The sequence below is a fragment of the Dipteris shenzhenensis genome, chromosome 14 (assembly GCF_047967505.1).
Source record: "Dipteris shenzhenensis isolate YYH24624 ecotype China chromosome 14, Dip_SZ_1.0, whole genome shotgun sequence".
Taxonomy (NCBI): domain Eukaryota; kingdom Viridiplantae; phylum Streptophyta; class Polypodiopsida; order Gleicheniales; family Dipteridaceae; genus Dipteris; species Dipteris shenzhenensis.
In genome coordinates this window covers 30,451,387-30,473,530 of record NC_141609.1, presented here as the reverse complement: position 1 = coordinate 30,473,530, position 22,144 = coordinate 30,451,387, and the positions used below count along the sequence as shown (strand labels likewise).

Below are 22,144 nucleotides of genomic sequence, written 5' to 3'. Positions count from 1 at the left end.
AGAACAGACTCAAAGAAGGTAAACATCAAATTCAAGCACTAGAGAAGGAATGCATGGCATCAAGGGAGATACTTGTGAACAGCAAAGTAGAACTGGACGCTCAAGAGCAGCAACAGATACTCCAACTCCGCATGCTTAATGATCAATTTCCAGGGCATCCCAAAGGAGCTCAACAATTCAATAGTCTAAAGCTTGCATACACCTCCATACTGGGTAAGTATAAGGACAAGTGCATAGAGTGGCAAAATCAAAAGGTAATAAGTTCCAAGTTGGAACTTTAACTACTAGGTCAAGCTGATGATGATGTGGAGGGGTCAGCACAAGATCTTTTGCTACAAAGCATCACTACATTATACCAAGAGCTTGTTGTGGTCCTCCAGCAAGGGGATCACCTTGAAGGAAGAATATGCATACTATGGAAACACTTGCAAATCAAGATGTTACATGCAGTATCTCGTCTTGATTGGACCAGACCAATAAGCACAAAGACTCTTCAAGATCTATGCGAGCAGATGGACGAACACGACAAGAATGTGTTCTGTCTCTCAATGCATGCAAATCTCATACGGTTAAAGGCTGATGCAATACTACTATATGAATGCTTGATGGGAAGCCCCCCTCTTCAAGTAGAAGCCGGCCTCCTACCCTTACTCCAAAAATCATCAGCAACTCCCACGGGATATAACTCCTAGAAAAATCCAACATCAAAGCTATAAATGCCTACCAGAAGTGACAAAGATTTGCCAGAGAAATATGTGGTCTACCTTTGATCTAATCTCCCCTACCTTGCTACTCTCTATTTTGATCTACTCACCTCCCTCCCTAACTCCAGTACTATCCTCCATACCTTTCCAAAAATCCACACTAACCCATATTCCTTGCCATGCCTCTTTGCCCATGCCTCTCAGCACTATCGCCTAATCCAAGAATCTAACTCCTATCATCCAGTTACACCTAACTTTTTTCCAACACTTTCCTTCCCTTTAGGACTATCGTTGCTAAATCCATTTGCCCTGCTCTCCCTCGACTTTCCACCAACATCCCTACTTCTACCTTATCAAATTCACTACTTGCTTCGACCTCAACCTTTTCTCCTATAACCTCTTCCTCTCTCGCAAGACCACATATTCCTCCGATCTCCCTTGAGTTTTCAAAGGAAGACACCATTAATGATTCCATCAATGAGCTTTAAGAATTGGATAATCCAATTCGCGCACCAACACGAGAGTTGCAACAAGATACAGATAGGATTCCCATGCCTGGTAATCCCATTGGTGATTTTTGGAGGCAGCAAGTCAAGAGGAGGAGTATCCGCCAAGCACAAACCACTCCAAACATTAGCATCAAATTGGAGCCACAGCCTGCTTGGCATAGACCAAAGCTGCTTAATGAAAAGTACCTCCTTGAATACTTACAAGCTCTATCTTCCTTTCGCACGCATCCCACATTTGAGGTGATACCCCGTCGCTACTGGTGGGATGCCAATCATCATGATCCAAATAGTGCAGATGATTCTCGCACAATTGGCCGTTAATCAATAGAAACTCTAAAATCAAATGGACAAGCCAGGAAACACTTATAAGAGCCTGAGACAACAAACATGCATCAATTATGCAAGGCAGGTATGACAAAACACTCAAGGAAAGTGCAAAATATAGTGAAGCCTTAGTAGTAATCCTGGACGTGTCTCTCACCATTGATGACCATTTGCCCAACCTCAGCTTCAATCCAAATCAATAGATAGATGCTCAAACAACAAGTCACCTCTTTCAAAGAGCCGTATCTCTTCAAGGGCATTATGTGTGTTTGTTCGAAGAAATGGTTGACACTGGCATCTTAAAAACTGAGCAAGAAATCTACGGTGTTCGTGGATTACAAGGAAAAGATCAATAACAAGCTCGCTCCATCTATCATCGCCACCATCTTTACCATACTCATTGGGTAAAGACAACCGCAACACAACATCGTCTGCAGACTCAACCATAACCCGAGGAGGGGTAATCAAATCGGTCCAGGGGAGTTGTTGACCCTGTGGCAATAAGGGCTAGAAGTGTAGTCTAGGACAATGATGAGAGCATTATGTGTGTAGAGTAGTGGCAAAGCTCTGCTTGTAATATCTTGAGCCTGAAAGATGGTATGATGAATCTTAAAGGATGAGGATAGCCAAAATTCTCTCTAGAAAAGATCCAACCATACTTGCAAAGTCAGGATATAGAGAGATAAAGACTAAATCTATAGAGATAAAGACTAAAAGCCCACACTTTTTGAGGTCCCCCCACTTTGTGTAGAGACTCAAAGGTCCCCCCACTTTGTGTAGAGACCCAAAAGGTCCCTTGCAAAAGTGGAGAGACTACTGTCTAAAAGGTCTCCTACAAAAGAGGTCCCACCACAGAGGTACCTACGGATTGTGTAGAGACCAACATGTACAAATATCTCTCAATGGAATGAAGCTCCCACTCTTTGGGGTTCAGTGTTCAAGCTCACTATTGTGTTCATGTGATTGATCTCCATTGCGTCCATGCTCTCTTACACTAGCATGCCCTTACCCTTGTACTCTCTACCCTTGTACTCCCTTCTCCTCCTTCTTCTTCCTCCTTCCTCCTCCTCCTCCTTCCTCCTCCTCCTCCTCCTCCCTCCTCCTCCTCCTCCTCCTCCCTCCCTCCTCCTCCTCCAGTCTCCTCCTCCTTCCTTGTCCCTCCTCCTCAACCCTTACCCCTAGAATCCGCAAAGGAGACTAGCTCTCCACTCCTCAACCTTGGACCCCTCCTGAACCCTACAACCCCCTCTGCACCGTGGAACTCCTAGTTAGCTCTCTCAACCCTGTCCCCCTTTCAAACCCTGAAATCCCCTTCTAAACCCTTGAACTCCTGTGGAGGCGAGAGCCTCCATTAATCGTTTTATGATCAAGCTCTCTTTCTCATCCACGCCTGCATGAGATTTGCTTTCCATGCTTTAACCTACACCTCTCACCGAAACACGACCCGAGGACCTATGCTACACTTGTGAACTCCTATGCTACAACGAGCAATGACACAACTGTAGGTGGCCAACACCCTCGGAACCTGCACATGGGAGGAACAGTGACAACAGCCCCTCAACAACCTTACATGCACTTGTTGTGAATAATTGGCTATTTGGTTGACAAACATATCGAAATGGAAACACACATTTGCATTAACAATCTATTAATGGGCTTAAGGGATCTTCTTGAATTGCAAGTGGAAATAGGTCCTAAGTTTAAAAACTATTCTTAAATACATAATACATGTTTGGAACTTGTTGTCACGGTCCTTGGTCAATCGACACACATCTTGCTAAATAAAAGGAAAGGATGAAAAAGGGCCAAATGAGCGGTCCTCCTTAAACAGAGCTTATTGCTAGCACCATGTCCTTGAACGATTGCTAATGTTGAAAAATACCCTTTGGGAGGGTCTTCCTTATTGTTAACAGCGGCTAAATTAGGTCACCCTTTTATTTTTTGGGAAGGCCCTCCTAGAGGACATTATCTTATTCATTAAAGTCATCGGGTCACCCTTGTGATTATTGAGCATCGCTTTTCCTTATTACTATAGGTCGAAACCTCACCCAAGTTTTAAAAAATGACCAGCTCTCGTGGTTGGCACTAGGCCCAAGCCTCCATGATTTGAACTTGTGATCTGGGGATTGGAAGCCCAATTCCCAAACCACTAGGCCAAAGCCTTAGGGCTTGTTTCCATAGACTTGAGGTGCGGTGCCCATCTAGGCAGCAGGTGGCTCCTTTCTCACATCCATTTGGGCCACACACGAATCCGACGAGATGTAGACCAGCCACTATGGGAGCTGACAAAGGACACATAAGATTGTTAACAGAGCAGAGTGGCAAGGATTCTTTGCTGAAGACATGTCCAATCGTCTCTATCTAGCTTGCTTGCCACTTGAAAGCTTTCCTGGTGTGAGCTTGATCCACCAGTTTGCAAAATGCTCAAATGGCCACCTGAGTGCTCTGAGTGCCACCACCATTCGTAAAAGATAAGGTGTGTGCACCGATGCGAGGGCAGACCAAGCGCCTGAGTGCGCACATTTTTGTCACGCGGAAGTAAGCCCTTGGTGGCTTATTGTAGTAATCTTAATGGGAACACCCCATAATCTTTTTCTTTTCTTTGTTTTTTTTTTTGCATTGTACTGAAATTGAAAGTGCCAATAGTGCTCCCATACGGGCGGGGTGACCAAGACAGGAACCTGAGCTGCCCTTGGGGCTTGAACGCAGGACCGCCGGCACATACAAACCCACAAGTTGGAGTCGCGTAGTCTAAATGCTGGTGCTAAAACCCCGTAATCTTTTTTTTTTCAATTTTAGTACAAAGCAAAAAAAACAAGGTGAATCAGATTGAACGGGCCTGCCTAATGAGGAGGAGAGATGAATGACTAAAAAAAGAATGATGCTAAACAAGCAGAAGTGGCACACAACCAATTAGATCATCACAAATAAGTACACATGAAAAACATATTTCGTTTTCCAGATTGAAACTAGTTATTAAGACCTACACTTATGAGGGCAGGCCAAAAAAACCCATAATCTGAATGGCTAAATGATGAAGGGGGTCTTGTAGATCTACATTTGGCCCAATGCTTCAAAATCCATCATCAATCTCTTGCACTTATTTGTATAATAAAGAGTATGCTTCACTGAAATCACACCCTTTTCCCCGTCATGGTGGATGCTCCCAAGCGATCCCCCCCCGCTTGGTTGCAGCAGTACGAGCTCGTTGGAAAAATCGGAGAAGGCACTTATGGATTGGTCTTTCTCGCCAAAAGCAAGCTGCTCGCTAACAAAGGAGTTCGCATCGCCATCAAGAAATTCAAACAGTCCAAGGAAGGGGACGGGGTTTCTCCGACCGCTATACGCGAGATCATGGTTTGTCTTCTTGCGGAACTCTTTTGTTTTAGCAACGCTGCAGAAGCCAGATTAGAATTCATCATCTTTAAGGCAGTCCAATGCTCTCAAAATTTGTAAGTGTCTGCGGCATAGGGACGATTACAGTCATTGCCGACTTTTAGCTCTAATGTGGAACGAGTTCTCTCTCAGGTACTATTACTAGGTACATCCAATTGTCCCCCTCTGCACTTGGGAACCATTTGGACGTTTTAACATACCAAATCTTTTGGGTTTGTTTCAACCCAGTATGCAACCTGCAGGAGCCATAACACATATCCAGAAACCTTGGAATTGTTCCAGGCTGTCTCTAGACACAAGCTCGAAATGAGCTCCTTAGTACTCCCGTCTGTGGTTGCCTGTAGTCCTCCTTGAGAAGACTTCATTGTTAGCAACACCTGTAAGTAACTACTCCGTAGAGCTATTCACAGTAACCAGGTCCACCAACCAACAGAAGGCACCAAGTGTCTTTGTCAAGCAAGCTCCTTGTGCATTTATTTGGAAGGTTTTCACCCTCCGTCCTAACAAGCATTGAGTGCGAAACAGACTACCATAATTCATATAAACTTATGGAGATTACATACCTTTGGTCGTCAGTTGTTACTTGCTGTCCAAACAAGCCAAGTACCGCATTAATTACTCCCATCAGCACACCTGTGAGTTTCGGAGCCAATACTCCAATCAGTGCCAGTCACCAACCCAGATTCCATCTCAGAGGGTTCTTCATCTTTCTCATTTTCCATGGTAGATACAATCTTGTCGTCAGCATGCTCTGAGCAACATGTTGTCCTCGTCATCGACCGAGGATCCTGGATTTTCTGACCATTGCTTTATATCGAACATGAGCACTATCACACCTAGATCTATCCACGCTATCAAGGCGGTACTGGTACTGGTACTGGGTGTGGTCACCAAGAACAACTCACCTTGTATAACATCAGTTGACTCCTTTGCAGACCGGACTTGTTACTCCTGCTTCTTCTTTTGATCAGTCTTTTTCTTATGACAGTCTCTTGATAGAGGTCTAGGCATACCGTTTGAATAGCATTTTCTTTTCTTCTTTCTTGCTCTTTGTCAGAAGAGTCTTTTGTTAGAAATGACCCAACAGAGGGTACACACAGAGGAAGACTGATAAAATAGCCCAAGAGTTAACACAGTGTGGTGTGTGGTGTGAAATCACAAACTTCTTGCATAGCATAGATGTGCAGACTTGTAAACTACTCGGTGCTTTCTATCAATTCAGACAACGGATTTTGCAGAGGCGTTTGAATGAGATGATTGCGAGTTGCCAAACACATATACTTGAACTTAAGAGTTTGCAATTAAGCTGGAATTAAGACTTATACAGCTTAAACACAAAGTGACATCATTGGAAAATGCAATATGATTGACGGGCCAAGACACCCCCCCCCCCCCCTCCCCCCCCTTATCTAGGCTCACTTTATTCTTGAAAATGGAGATACAAGACCAAGGTGCAATGCACCTTCCAAACTGATGAACTCAGTGAAAACCTAGGACCTAGATACAAGACTCAAGAGCATATGTGTAAGGTAGACAACAAAAAGGAGGACTTCAAGCTCAGGTTTCAACTCTTGGCTTGCCCAATCCACAAGGAAGAAGCCTGCAACAATCACCACTTACATCCAACATTAGAGACAAGCACTAGTTTCTAGAAAGATAGTAGAAACAACATGAAATAGTGCTGTAAATGAGATAAACTTGACAATACAGGCTCCCTTCGTGACTTGACCCTTTTGTAGATGAAGTCCTTGATGCCTTTGAAGCTACCTTGGGTGAGGAGAGTGTGGAAATGGGGCTGGAATGAGAACAGCTTAGAAAAACAGCCTGTAGGCTAGAGAGAGAAAGCTTTTATGGAGTGATAGCTGTAGAGAGAGTGTGCCAATGTTGATCCCAAGGGAAGGGATGTAAGAGAGGAGCTGCTGCTGTTCTAGAGGTGCACAGAAAGGCAGATTTCTGCAAGGGAAATGGGCTGGAACAGTAGAGAGAGAAATTTTGGAGTAGAGAGAGAAAGACTGCAGTAGGAGAGAGAAAGGGGCTGTGGCTGCTCCAGGCTAGAAGAGCTGAGAGAGGGCAGATTTCTGGAGAGGAGGGGTTGGAACTGTAGAGAGATAATGTGCTGTTGTAGAGAGAGAAAGTGCTGCTAAGGTGAGAGAATGGCCTGGGGAGAAGCTAGCTGCACCCAAGGAGCTGGAGAGGTTCTGCTGCATCATCCAAAAGGAGGGAGAAGAAAAGTGACGAATTTTTCATGTGAGGAATGAAGGGGAGAGGCCTTCTTTTATAGGCTCAGCCCCCCCCCCAGGCCTAGAGTGGAAGGTGGACACTTGTCCCAGATTTTTGGTGGGCTGCAGTCCCAAAGAGGACAGCCCACAACCTGCCCCAAATCTACCAGATTTGGGGCCAAACACTTGACCTGCATGCCCTGCCACTTGCCATGCATGCTGCCACATGTGTGGGACAGGTGCACGGACCTGCCAGCTTAGATTCCATGTGGCAGTCTGCCACGTGTCAGCTGTCACGTGTCACTCCCAAAAACCCTAAAATTTTAAAGTTGTCAGAATTCAATTCTGATCGCACCCACGGGTTCCTAACAGCTTAGACTATCTATTGACGTACTCTAAGGTCATAATTGAGCCATACTGAGCTCATTTGTTTGTCGTCTTATCTTGTATCTCCATTACTCTTGGCATGCTGCCAGGCCCACACCCAAAGCTCAGGGAACATTCTCTTGAATGGTTCCTAGGTCGGTATGCAATCTGTGCATTTGATTGGTCCCATGTTTGGGTACTCAGGTGGGGTGTTGTTTCGCAGATGTCCCTCTCAAAGAGAGGCCATCACTCTTGTGGGTCACTAATGCCCATAACCCCAAGCAAGGGGGTCCACCCTCAAATGCTAGACCTAGTCCCCATTGTTTGTAACTGAACAGTAGGAAAACATTTCATTTCTTAATAAGCATACTATTGAAAAACAAAAAGAAATAGTACCAAGCAAGTGGATACATGTTGAAGCAGGATGACATTCCCTCCGTCTTTCATTCGGTTGTCCGCAACTGAAATGCTTCCTCATAAGCATCCAGGATTTCAGGACACTCCTGAAATGTAGCTCTGTCCACCCATTGGGCATCGGTGGATGGGAGCCCTCTGAACTTCAAAAGGTATATTTTGCGAGTAGTGCCTCGACGTCCTGTAGTGAAGTTATGCAAAATAATTTGCTCTGGGATCAACAAGATCTCAGTGTCCTCTACTTCAGGTGCATCGTCCAGTGTGGGCTCTTGAGGTGGTTCCCCAATGAAGGGTTTCACCAAGCTTACGTGGAAGACATTGTGGATCTTCCAATGCTCTGGAAGTCTCAATCGGACTGAGACACCATTTATTACCTGCAACACTTGAAAAGGACCATAATATCAAAAGGATAGCTTGAAGTAGATGCGCTTTTTGCCCACTTTGGTCTTCAACTGGGCTTTCTCAAATTTCAATAAGACCCATTGGCCTTCTTTCACTGCAAACGCCCTCCGTCTTTTATTTGCAGCTGCTCTTTGTTTCTCCTGTGCCTTTTGAATGGCTGCTCAAACCGTGGCATAAGCAGAGTCATAATCCTCCACGAATTGATCAGCGGCAAAGATTTTCTCTTTTGTTTGCATGAGTAGAGTTGGTATTGTCCGCACGGCCTCTTCCTTGGGATTGGGGCCCTATGTCATGAGTTTCTGCTTGGCTGCTTTCCAGCACTTGAACCTGCTGAGCAATGTTTGCCAAGAGAGCACTCAACTCATGCAAGTTAGGAGGAGGGTCAGGTCCATTGGCTGCCATGATGACAAGATGACTCAATGAAGGAGAGACTCAACAAGAGAAAGCACAGAGTACAGGACCACTGCCTAAGCTCTGATACCAATGTAAACTACTCGGTGCTTTCTATCAAAATCAGACAACGGATTTTGCAGAGGCGTTTGAATGAGATGATTGCGAGTTGCCAAACACATATACTTGAACTTAAGAGTTTGCAATTAAGCTGGAATTAAGACTTATACAGCTTAAACACAAAGTGACATCATTGGAAAATGCAATATGGTTGAGGGGCCAAGACGGCCCCCCCCCCTTTATCCAGGCTCACTTTATTCCTGAAAATGGAGATACAAGACCAAGGTGCAATGCACCTTCCAAAGTGATGAACTCAATGAAAACCTAGGACCTAGATACAAGACTCAAGAGCATATGTGTAAGGTAGACAACAAAAAGGAGGACTTCAAGCTTAGGTCAACTCTTGGCTTGCCCAATCCACAAGGAAGAAGCCTGCAACAATCACCACTTACATCCAACATTAGAGACAAGCACTAGTTTCTAGAAAGATAGTAGAAACAACATGAAATAGTGTTGTAAATGAGATAAACTTGACAATACAGGCTCCCTTCGTGACTTGACCCTTTTGTAGATGAAGTCCTTGATGCCTCTGAAGCTACCTTGGGTGAGGAGAGTGTGGAAATGGGGCTGGAATGAGAACAGCTTAGAAAAACAGCCTGTAGGCTAGAGAGAGAAAGCTTTTATGGAGTGATAGCTGTAGAGAGAGAGTGCCAATGCTGAGAGAGCTGTAGGCTAGAGAGAGCTGTAGGGAGGGGATGTAAGAGAGGAGCTGCTGCTGTTCCAGAGGTGCACAGAAAGGCAGATTTCTGCAAGGGAAATGGGCTGGAACAGTAGAGAGAGAAATTCTGCAGTAGAGAGAGAAAGACTGCAGTAGGAGAGAGAAAGGGGCTGTGGCTGCTTCAGGCTAGGAGAAGGAAAGAGGATGCTGCTGCTGTTCCAGAAGAGCTGAGAGGGGGCAGATTTCTGGAGAGGAGGGGCCGGAACTGTAGAGAGAGAATGTGCTGTTGTAGAGAGAGAAAGTGCTGCTGAGGTGAGAGAATGGCCTGGGGAGAAGCTGGCTGCACCCAAGGAGCTGGAGAGGTTCTGCTGCATCATCCAAAAGGAGAGAGAAGAAAAGTGACGAATTTTTCATGTGAGGAATGAAGGGGAGAGGCGTTCTTTTATAGGCTCAGCCCCCACTCATCAATAGACAATGAACTAGCCAGATATAGAAGACACCAAAATAATATATTTCCGTCCAAAGCTATGGACACAATACAAAAAAGATAGATCCAGAGTCCCACCAATGGTGTGGTCCTCTGATCTTACCACAAGGTCCTTATCCTATCTGCCAGTTATCTCTAGACTCGAGCCCGCGTGCTCCACCTCGAGCGTAAAGTAGACTTTCCGTCCAAATCTCTTCCACCTTGCTGTCTGCAAACCAGGCTAGGTGGGCAGCCCTCTGAGTGAGCTAAGTCTGCAGGTCTCCAGCCAGGTTCACCTCTAGGATGAGGCCCAACTGCTGCTGCTGGTGCTGCTCCTTTCTACTCCTTAAAGGCTGCTCCAAGTGATGGTAAATGAGGGCTTGGAGGCCCTCCTTTTATAGGCCCCCAAGGGGCAGCAATAAAACTGACCAGCCAGCAGCATCCTGGCCGACCAGTCTGCTTGCTGGCCAACTAGGTTGGCTGGTCCAACCAGCCCTATAAAAGGGCCTTTGGCAGGCCCTTTTGGGTTGCTGCCTTTGCGCCGTCTGTCAGGCCTGATGCAGGCCCCGAGCCTGCCCATGTTCTCTGCCAGATAGCCCGCCATGCAGGCGCCTCCAGCCTGCTCATCTGCTGCAGCATCTCCGCCTCTGTTCAAGGCTATTCCAGCCCTTTGATCCCACGCCACTGTTGTGTACAAACAGCTCCAAAGCTCCGTACTGTTGCAAGTCCCTTCGTGGCAGATCGGTGTAGATCCAGGCCTCCAAGGCCCCTCCAACCTTCCAGGTATGTTCTGAGGTGTGCTACCCACATGGCAGCCCATGTGCTGCCCATGTGGCAGCCCCTCCTCTCCTTTTCTTTTGGGCACATGCCCTAGGTCTCCCTCCCCCACGCTCTCCTCATATGGGGGCTTACAAATGGTGACCTTTCCAACATCTTCGTCTTCGAAAGTGTCCTTGCTTTCCTTACTAGGCTTACCTTTCTCTGGCTTGCCCTTCCCTTTGCCTTTGGTGTTCTTACTACTGTCACACATGGGCAACTGTCCTTGGATTTGTCATGTTGGACACTCTAGTCATATCGTGTGCTACAAAAGGATAATAGATATGAAAGGCTTGAGATGATGCACATGGGCGTGAAGGAAGCTAGGTTAGGAATAACCCTTTGAAATATGTGAAAAATTCGTAGTGCATAAGTTCAAGGGAGAAACTTGGACCGTCAATGAGCTTGAGGAGTTGATGATGAAGTTGGAATACTAGTACCACTCGTATCCCAAGGATGATGAGGATGGCATCTTTTATGCCTTGATGCAGTTGGATGACTATGCCCACACTTGGTGGCTCTATGTGCATGACTAACTATGTAGACTAATCACATGGGATCAGTTTAAGCATATGGTGGTGACCATTCTGGTATCCTTGCTTGTCTTGAAACAAAACCCGGCTGATTTTATGCATTGTTATAGACTGGCATAGTCCAAGAGTATGCATAGCGATTTCCTCCCCCTTTTTGTAGGATATATTTGAGATGACGAAGTGAGGGAGCTACAAAGTTTGCCGAGGTTTTGAGGCCAAGTATTCGAGCAAATACCATGAGTCTAAGGCAATTAAGTGAGCTTCTTAGGTCTTTGAGCCCAACTATGTGAGAAAATACAGGTGAATTTGGGGCAGCGCATATGGGAATGTATTGGAGGCAGAAAATAAGCCCAATGCTTGAATGGCATAATTACGGGGTTGTAATAGCTGCATTTGCCAAGATCTGATAGTGATGGGCGAAATTGCCTTGTGCCAAGCCATAACAACCAGTAGCTGCAAAATTGGGATAAAAGAGTTCGCTGTACGAGATGTAGACCATGCCATAGTCTTGGAGCGTGGACGCAAGCTTATTAACAACTCTCCATATCAATGGAGAGACAACAAGTAGCATAGTAGGTTAAGGAATCACTTGAGAGGGATTTCACCTCTCATTTCTTCCTTTGGTTTGAAAGGAGGATGGCTAATACGGCATGCACATTGATTACAAAGATCTCAACAAGGCTGGTGTCAAAAACTGGTTTCCAATACCAAGAAGTGAGGACGTGTTGGATGAAGTCAAGGGTGCTCAAGGTTTTACGAAGATAGATTTGAGATTAGGATACTACCAAATCAGGGTTAAAGAGGATGATGAGCATATGACATTGCATAGAAAGAGGCTTGTATGATTTCAAGGTGATTTGCTTCGGATTGACTAGCTGCAACCCGGCTGTCCCTAGGGACAGCTGTGCACATGTGGCTGTAGGAAAGAGTGAGGGGAAGAAATATCATGCAAAGCTGCATTGAAATGATGGGGGAGAGATGCTAAGTGTATGGGGAAGCTTGAGGGAGTGACACTTGTGAAGATGACTCATTCTCTAGGTGGCTGTCCTCATGTAAGGGTTATTTGTGTCTTGTAAGCCGCTGATTCCTGTATGATACTTTTAACTTCAAAAATATTCCTATAAAAGAAAGAATTGGGGTTGTTCATAGAAGAGCATATTGTCGCCAATCTTCTTTTGATTCCATTGGTACCATTTTGGTGAAAATCCGAGGCCTCCATAATTTTAGGGTTGTGTGTGACTTAAAATAGCAATTTTGAGAAATTGGACCTTGGGGTAGTTCTGAGTCTCTTGGTGCTATTTCTAACAAATCTCATGGTAAGAGGCCCATCCCTAGCTATTTTGATAACCGTGAGGCTCAGCTAGCCACCTAATGTAATTTTGATAGGGTGTGTAAAATATCCAAAATGAAGAGGGAGTAAATTGTAACACCATCCAAGGTTAGTAAGGCTTCTAAAAAAGTTAATGTAGACCTAGTGATGCTTGAGCTCAAGGCTGGCTAGACCCATTGCTTTGTTGTCACCCTATATCCATCCCATAGAAGCCTATTTGGACAGCCTAGGAGAGAGAGGGAGGCCTCAGTCTTGGCCAATTATTTTGCAATTGTTCAGCCAAGCACTCATTGGAGGTTTAATGCTCTCTTGAGCTCCGTCTTTCCCACAGTTTGGACAAAAATCTATCCACATTCTTTCTGTACATCTCCTCTATTCTCTGAGTGGTGATCAGTATCTGTGTGTGACTCTCAAGAGTGAGAAAGAGAGTTTTCTAGATCTGTCCTCCGTTGGTGAAATTTGAGAAATCAGTACCTCAGTTTCTAACAAAAGCTATGGATGAATTTCGAAGGTTAGAGGATTTTTTTGAGACCTAATTGATGATTGCAAGGTAGAGATAAGACTGAATGCTCCAAATCTCTAAATGAAGCTATAAAGCATGCCCAAATTTATGATGATGGCACAATAGTAAAACCAAAAGGATAAAATGAAGACGATGGTCGGGTTATGAGCCAACCATGACCCAATGAGCAATTATTTCCAAGTCAAGTGGATTTCCAATTGTAAAAGAAAAGAACCCTCCCATGAGGAAATCTCTGAAACCTAAGAACTCAAATGTGGAGGATACTAATTCCTCAAGTGTGAAGTCTTTCAAAATGCCCACATTTAAACCTCATGACTTCGGATGCATGGTATTTATGAAAGGCAAAGAGTAAGTATAATTTTGGTATTACTGGTTATTTAACAAACTAAAGTCATCTCAAAGCCGAACTGCACATAAAACTGTGGTCCCTTTAGCACATGGCAATGGTAAAAAGGTATGGGATACCATAATACATGGTATAGAGGTGGAAAAATTCAGGCACAAAATGACGCTTTGGATTTCCAAATGATGCACCTTGATCCAAGCATGCATCTTTTAGGAGGGATGGTGCCTTTATGTCAAGAGTAGTGCTAGAGTTCGAAACATACTTATTGTAGTTTATCTTACAATTGAGGCTAGCAGCTGGTGGGAATGCTATATTAGTAAGTCCCTACTGTGCTTGATGGGGTTAGTGGTTTTCAACCTGTGAATTGCGTGATTTGGCTTTTACATGAGGAACATGGGTATGTTCCTGGTTTCATCTGGACATATAAGCTATGGTAGCTCTCTCTTCATCAATGTCCCATACTATTGATACCTTGTATGTATTGTCCTCCCTATGCATGATGGAGTTGGTGGATGTTGACCTTGTGGGTGACTATCATGAGTTTTGCATTCATGTGATGATGTTCCTAGATTCATCGAGACGTATACACTCTGTTAGTTTGTTCTTATGGATTCTTCGTGTATATCAATATTGATTTTGGCCATTTCATTACAGGGGTGGGTCTTATCTCTTGCATTGGCGTACAGTGGGTATGGGCAAAGAGTTGCTGTTGACACAGGAGCATAAGAGAGTTATGTATCAGACGTAGTAAATTCTGATTTTATTTATGTTTGTGCAGCTATTGCGAGAATGTGTTCATGAAAATGTGGTAAAGCTGGTCAACGTTCATATAAACCATGTGGATATGTCTCTGTACTTGGCATTCGACTACGCAGAACATGATCTTTATGTAAGTTTTATGCATGCTGTAGGATTTCATTATGGGAAAGATTTTGCAAGCTATCTTTTTCGATGATTCCATGGATGGAAATCATTATGGCACATCTCTTTGGACATGCAAACTTCAGTTTGGGTATGCTGGTATGTTGCAGGAAATCATACGCCATCATCGTGAGAAGCTGAATACACCTATCAATCAATACACTGTGAAATCCTTGCTTTGGCAAATACTGAATGGACTTAATTACCTTCACAGGTTGGGTTGATGTCAGGTCTGGGTTAGCTTCTGATAGTAGGCCAAGTCGTCTGCTTGCCATTGTTGATAATGGAAGCTTTTATGCCTTGATACTGTGCTTCTTGTAATCTGCGGCTTGTGCTTTATCCTGGCCTGCTAAGTTTGGGAAACCAGTGATTCTCATAAATGGATGTACTCTATCCTACCCTGCTCTTAATTGTTAATAATTCTTCGGTTTATATTTGGGATATGGAACGGTGTAATCTGTGAAGATTTGGAGGAAAAATTTATGCTTGGACAGAGGAGTGTTGTGGATTTCATTTGTGCTTTTATTTTCAAGCTGCAGTACTCATATTGGTGCTGTTGTTGCAGTAATTGGATCATCCATCGTGACTTGAAACCCTCCAATATTCTGGTAAGCTCCAATAGTCAGCATGTTTAGGCCTGCAAATTCCCTTTCCTTTGTTCTTTCGCTGTTCTATAAAAAAAAAAAATTTGCAAGATAGGATATATTCTAGTCTCATTAAGGTGTATGTTTAGGCCTGCACATTTCAGTAATCTACTTTGGAATTTTTTATACTCCCCTAATATTCAGTATTGCAAGAAAACTTTGTGAACTTTGGCTTGATGCAGTCCCATTTTTGTGTCTCGCATGCTAAGTTGAAGACTGTCTTATTGATGTGGTGACATCTCTTGTTCCGTCTATTTCAGGTCATGGGTGATGGTGATGAGCAAGGAGTAGTGAAAATTGGCGACTTTGGACTTGCCAGAATATATCAAGCGCCCTTGAAACCCTTAGGTGACAACGGGGTCTGTTTCTAAATTCTTAATACTCCCTTGTGAATCTTTGGAGGATTTTTTAATAGCGTAGTCCGGCTCTTCTCTATGCTTCATTAGCGACTGTTATCTAGAAAGCCCTCTCAATGTATCTTTGACAAAGAGTGGCACTGGAGTCATCTATGCAACTAGCTGAGAGTGGGGCTCGCATGGCCTGGTATGCACACATTTCCAAATGGTTTTACAGACATGGCATTTAGATGGATCGTCTATCCCCCTTTTAGTATAGCTTGGATGCTCCTGATCCTCTAGTCCTGCGGGATCAGAACAACCATATCATACAGTTAGACCTGCTCCAGCTTTACACATCACGGACACGGGGAGGGGACCAGAAATTTGCCACCAAGACCCTGAAATTATCGTGACCATTTCCTGAGAGTGTCAGAGGATGGAGTGATCATTAGACGCGACTATCTGGAGGACATGCGAGATTGGAGATAGAAGGGCATTAGAGGACCAAGTATGCTCAGACCCTAGAGGGTTTGTGGGCTTGGGACTCTAGATGGATAGACTACCACCGTCCCCTTTTTAGCCCTGAGGCTCCATCCATTCTGCTCACCTACATGGAGTTGTACGCGGTTATCAGACAGGATATATGGCAGCTACCTTCTGAGCTCAGAGTTAAACTCAGCTTCTACAGAGATCACTGCTTATGGATCTCATAAAAGGGGTTTGCTCAATTGCCGGAATGGGTATAACCGGCCTTCAGTTTCCTAAAGGGTAGTAGACCATAACTATCATTGCATATTCATTATTCACAGCCACATTACATCATTTCTAGCCACTTAACTTTAAACAATACCACTTAGAAACAACTTGAGAAATAACTGGATGGAGGCTAGAGTGCCCCTGCTCAATGAAACCAAGTACAAGACACCACACTGGCCCCAAACACATGGCGCGCCCCTTCCGGTATTTATTTATTTCTTTAGGAATGAAATTTGTACATACAACAAGGGCTCACCCTCGTGCTCTGTCCCAATGGCAATTCCACAATCCAAGCCAAACTTTGGCTACAACCTGCATTCCATCCTAGTGCACACACTAGTGCCCAAGTGCCAAGGCAAGGCTAAGGCATTCACCATTATCCATGACCAACTGTAAAGCTGTCCAAGCATCCAACTTGCTCAATAGGTCTGGCAATCCCACAATCCACTGACCAGCCTCTCAGGGCGACCCATCATCAACACAGATCTTAAACTGAACAAGTGACCTCAATATAGGAAGAAAAACCACACACTGCTCCTCTGACACCGAACTGGTTACACCCCCCTGTAACTGGGTGTCACTTCACAACTTGAATGGCCAAGAGGGGACTTCCAACAGCAAAGGAGCAACAACAAGCTTCCAAAATGACCAAATGCAATAAAAAATGAAAGGGATAGTTACAAGAAAACTCAAACCAGCTTCAAATGACTTCAATCTAGCTTCAGATAGTTCCAAATCAGCTCCCAGAAGCTCCAACTCAATACATCTAGAACACCTCCAGGGGTAGCTGATCCAGCAAGCAAGAGGCAGCAGGAGGATCTAGCAGCTTGGAGAGGGGAATTAAGAGAGAGAGAAGGGACTGGAATGAGAGAGAGAAAGGACTTGGATGATCTCGAGCAAGAGAGGAGTAGCAATCAACCAGCAATGAATGCCTTGGAATTCGTGCAACATGAAACAGCCCGCACAGCCCTCGTCGAATTGTCCGTACAACATGAGGAAAAGTCCATACAACCAGCAATTAATGCAATTCAGCCACCTTGGTTTACGTGCCAATCAAACGATTTGTCCATACAACCCGTCTTGGGAAGCGTGCAATACAACCGTACTATCCCGTATAGCCTTGAAGATGCCTAAAAATGCGTGCCACTCAAAGCAAAGCAACCATACATCCTCCTCAGGATCAACACTTGCAGCCCGTACAGTCGTACGGACTGCCTCGAAATGCACACAAAAGCAAGAAATGTGAGGGAAGGCGATCTCGAAATGCGTACAGGAAACAAGAAGAGAGAGAACATCCCATACCTTAGCCTTGGAAGGAGAGGAAGGGGGTGGGTAGACTTGCATGATTGCCACGTGGCTTCTTATTAAAGTCTAACCCTTCCAAACCAATGGAACATTGGTTTGCCCCCAAATTAAAGTTCTAACCCCTAAAACCAATGACAACATTGGGTTTTCCTTGGGCCCAACTTTAGGACCTCTCTAAACCTTGCCATGCCCCTAGTATGTAGGCCTAGTGTTAGGGACTTCTGGGAAGTGTCGCTTCCCCTGGGCTAGTCCCCTTAACCAAAGCCAATCACAGTTCAAAAATTCACGTCCCCGTGACATACCCTTCTCTTGAAACAACAAACTATCGAGCTTGTTGCGATAAACATAAACAACCAGCAATGATGATATGGTCTGGGAGAGCGTGTGAGTCCATCCATATATCAATGCATCATTTGTGTGGAGTGACTAGTACACTCATCATAGAAGTCTCATAGCAGATGTACTGTCAGCGAATAGTACCTTGGGTGAGACATACAGTGTCACCAAGCGACTTCTAGATACCGTGAGCCTGTCTGTTGACAAGGGAGTGGAGGAACTACCCCCCTCTTGAGCATCTAGACCTACGCTCTGCTGAGCCTGAAGGAGCTACAACCGAAGTCAGTAGGGATTGAAGCTAAGCTTGCAAATATGTCTGAGGATGATTGGAATGAGTCGATGATTAGCATTATCTACTGCTAGACTTCATCTTGTAGAGGCAGTTCATTTCACAGTAGTAAACGAGCATACTATGGAAGTTTTGTGGAAGAAATTATGTGCCACTTATGAGAAGGAAACTGCCTCTAATAAATTTTACCACTTAAAGAGGTTGTTTGAGTTGCAGATGAAGGAAGGAGTCTCCATTTCTTCTCACTTGAATGAATTCAATATTATTTTCAGCCAGCTTCAGGCTGAGAAGATGAATTTTGATGCGGAGACTAAGGCAATATTTCTCTTGTGTCCATTGCCATCCTCATGGGATACCTTTCGTACAGCTGTTAGTAACTTTGCACCTAGTGGAGTACTGAAGTTTGATGATGTTGTGGGTAGCTTGTTGACCGAGGAGATTAGACAGAAGTCTATGGATGGCAACCTTAAATGTGCAATGAGGCAGATCACAGTTCAGGGGGAAGTCCCAAGAAAGAGGAAAGTCTTGTAGCAAACCCAAGGCACAGAACATTGAGTGCTACTATTGTGGCAAGAAGGGCCACATGAAAAAGGATTGCTACAAGCTGAAAAGAGAGCAAAAGGATAATAAAAGGAATGAAAATTGGGGTGCAAATAAGAAGGAAGAGAGTCCAAGGGAGGAAAAAGAAAAAATGAAGATCGAGGAGATCATTGCAGTCATTGATAATAATGACAATGACATTCTCTTCATGTCTAGTCTACTTGCTGCTACAGACTTTCTTACCACTTCTATGGTTTTGGCAAGAGGTGCCAATGTGGGACATTGTATCCCTTACATGTATCAGGGGTATCTGATCGTATTGTTGCAATAATCGAGCAGCCAAGTACTTCTTTGTGGCATTACTAGTTGGGGCACATGAGCGAGAATGGAATGAAACTCTTATGCCGTTTGGGTTATGTATCACATTTGAGTTTTTTTAACTTTAAATTTGTGATCATTATCTCAATGGAAGAAGACTAAATCAGCCCATAAAAGAAGAGGAAAGAAATAGATTGAAAGACTTGATTTGGTGCATTTAGGTGTATGTGGTCCCATGCCTACACAGTCATTAGGCGGGGTTGAATATTATGTGACATTCATTGATGATGCAACTAGAAAAGTGTGGGCTTATGCTATAGCTCAAAAGAGCGATGTGTTCCAGGTATTTTAGAAATGGTTGGCTTTGGTTGAAAATCAGTCAGGTAGAACGCTTAAATGCCTATGGACTGACAATGGTGGAGAGTATCTCTCTCATGACTTTCAGCATTTTTGTGATATACATGGGATCAAGAGGGAGCTCACATCTCCTTGTACTCCAGGGCAAAATTCAGTTGGAGAATAGATGAACCACACCATCTAGGAAAGGTTGTAATATATGCTTTCCAATGTAAGTCTTTCTTGTGGTTTTTGGACAGATTGCAGTGCATGTGATCAATAGATCACCTATACTAAGAGTTTGGATGATGGTATTCTTGAAGAGGCATGGATTGGAAAGAATCCCTCTTACTCTCATTTACGTATGTTTGGGTGTGAGGCGTACCCACATGTGCCAAAAGAGCTTCGAAAGAAGCTAGATCCTAAGTCTAGGAAATGCATCTTCTTGAGTTATGGTGAAAGTGGGAGATGGGCTATCATCTCTGGGATCCAGAAGCAAAGAAGATCATACAAATCCATGATGTGGTCTTTAATAAGAAGAACATCCATAAGACACCCATGAGGGATGTGGAAATAAGAAGAATTACTTTTCAGGATATTTCCACCTGCATATGTTGATAGACAGCAAGCTGTCCATGCACCAAATGTGTAGGAAATGGTATCCCTAAGTACTCCCACAGATACACAATCAAGGGCAGATGATAGATCATCTATGGGTGGAAATGATGAGCCAAATTTGGCTGATATGCAGGTGGTACAACAAGCTGAAATTTCCTTGAGAAGATCAGCTAGAGTGTCTAGACCGCTTGAGAGATTGGTTCCAAGGGCATACTATGTGATTGCGGGGAGCCTTCTTGCTATAGAGAGGCTATGATGTGCAAGGATCAGTGCAAGTGGGAGTATGCTATTATGCAATCAGAGATGAGTTTGCTAATGAAGAATAAGACTTGGGACTTGGTTTCTTTGCCACATGGAAAGAAAGCATTGCCATGTAAATAGGTCTACAAGATGAAGGTCATAGGTAATGATGTGCCTATGTACAAGGCCTGTTTGGTTGCTAAAGGGTTTAAGCAAGAGAAGGATGTGGACTTTGATGAGATCTTCTCTCTGATTGTGAAGATGACCACACTTAGAAACAACAAATGAGTGGCCTATGCCACTCTGAATGAAATCTACTAGTTCACTTCCCTCCAAAAACTTGAACCACACACATGGGAATATTGGATCCTAGGAACATAGATCTTGGTACTCGATATCCTTTCAAACTTGCATCACCGCAAGCTGAATCGGTCGAGCCAATCTATGCTAGACTTGGATCCTTGCCTCATGGTTCAAATCAAACACAAATTGCATGTACTAAATGGATTTACTGCTCGAGCCATGCCGGGCAACAAGAGCATCCTGAACAAGCATGTGATACATGGATTTGCTGCTCTAGCCATGCCAGGCAACAAGAGCAATCCAACACTGGCAAGGAATACTCATCCTGCAAGTTATTATACAGCTTAGAAAGAGGAGACTCTCCATCTTTTGACTGATACAAAAAGCAACAAAACTAGCAGGGAAGAACCATCTTGCAAATTACAATGCAAAACTAGCAGGGAATAACCATCCTGCAAATAACAATGCAGCCTAGAAAGAGGAGACTGTCCAATTTCTGGCTGTTACAGTAATCCATACCAAAATTACTGCTTCTTATCAAACAAAAAACAAATCTCCTAGCGCGTGGCTGTCCTTTTTCGCTTCTTGTGCTCCCATAGGTTGTTTCCGTTTACGATTGGGACAATCTTTGGCCAGATGGCCCTCCTCTTTGCAAAGGAAACACTTTCCAGCCTCAAATAGGGCTTGATGTTCCTCATGAGACAATCTCTCTCTGGTATTGGGCTTACTATTAAGCCTCGGGTCCATATTAAACTTGACTTTGGTCGTCTTGGAAAATTTCCTTTTTGTAAAAGAGTCATCCTGTTGCGTACCCTTGAACCCTGGAGTCATCCCTTGCATGAGAGCATAGGCTGTCGTAGCATTTTCAATCAGCCGAGACATGTTGGAGACTCTTGTTGTAAGAAATCCTAGATTTACTATATGTAGAAATGTGCTAAGGAACAGAAAAGAGACTGAGATAGCAAAGAACAAGGAATATTTGTATTGCTTGAGTGTCTGTAGTGTGTCATCCATACAGTTGGGCCGCTCTTATATAGAGAGTGAAGAGTCACACATGAAAAGGTTTGTACTCCAAAGTGTATGTGCATGAAGAGGTGTGTACCCCTTGTGAAGGGTGGGACCCTTAATGAGAGGGTACATTACAATGATAGTGTCTTTTCAATAGAATGTGTCTCTTGTGAAGGGTTGTGCCTCATAGGAAGTGTCCTGTCGAAAGGGCATACCCTTCCATTCATCAAGCCATCCATAAGTCTAAGGTATAGAGAAAGGAATGCATCACAGATTGTGACATCCCCTCCCACTCAAAATAAGACCCTGGTGGAGATAATGAACGGGTGTAGAAAAGATCATGGTAAATTCTGAAAATATTGCTGTAAGTTTGCATCAGGTCTCTCGCTGTCGATGGTCTAGAATACGCTTAGGAATATGGAGAACATAATCGTCTTCGATTTTTGGGACATAGTCACCTGCAGGAGGAATTACTTCATCACTTGGAATATATGTCTTTAACCAAGAAATATGAAATGTCGGATGGATTTTACCCCATGACGGTGGTAATTCCAATTTGTAACTTAAAGGTGAATTTTTCTTGATGATCCGGAAAGGTCCATAGTATCTTGGTCGCAACTTAGGAAACACGGACTCGACCGTCTTGTAGCGATGTGGGGCTACAAATAGTAGCACC

The 22,144-nt window shown here is 44.0% G+C and overlaps 1 protein-coding gene across 1 annotated transcript in view; it reads left to right on the top strand.

Moving 5' to 3' along the window:
- The first annotated feature begins 4,582 nt into the window (after nucleotides 1-4,582).
- The window catches only part of CDKE;1 (cyclin-dependent kinase E;1), a 57,465-nt gene continuing 39,903 nt past the window's right edge, over nucleotides 4,583-22,144 (top strand). The window contains exons 1-5 of the mRNA XM_087384581.1: nucleotides 4,583-4,894; nucleotides 14,295-14,405; nucleotides 14,548-14,651; nucleotides 15,003-15,045; nucleotides 15,342-15,440. Of these exons, the coding sequence (XP_087240707.1) occupies nucleotides 4,691-4,894; nucleotides 14,295-14,405; nucleotides 14,548-14,651; nucleotides 15,003-15,045; nucleotides 15,342-15,440 (561 nt within the window). The 5' untranslated portion in view covers nucleotides 4,583-4,690. The remainder of the gene's footprint in view (nucleotides 4,895-14,294; nucleotides 14,406-14,547; nucleotides 14,652-15,002; nucleotides 15,046-15,341; nucleotides 15,441-22,144) is intronic.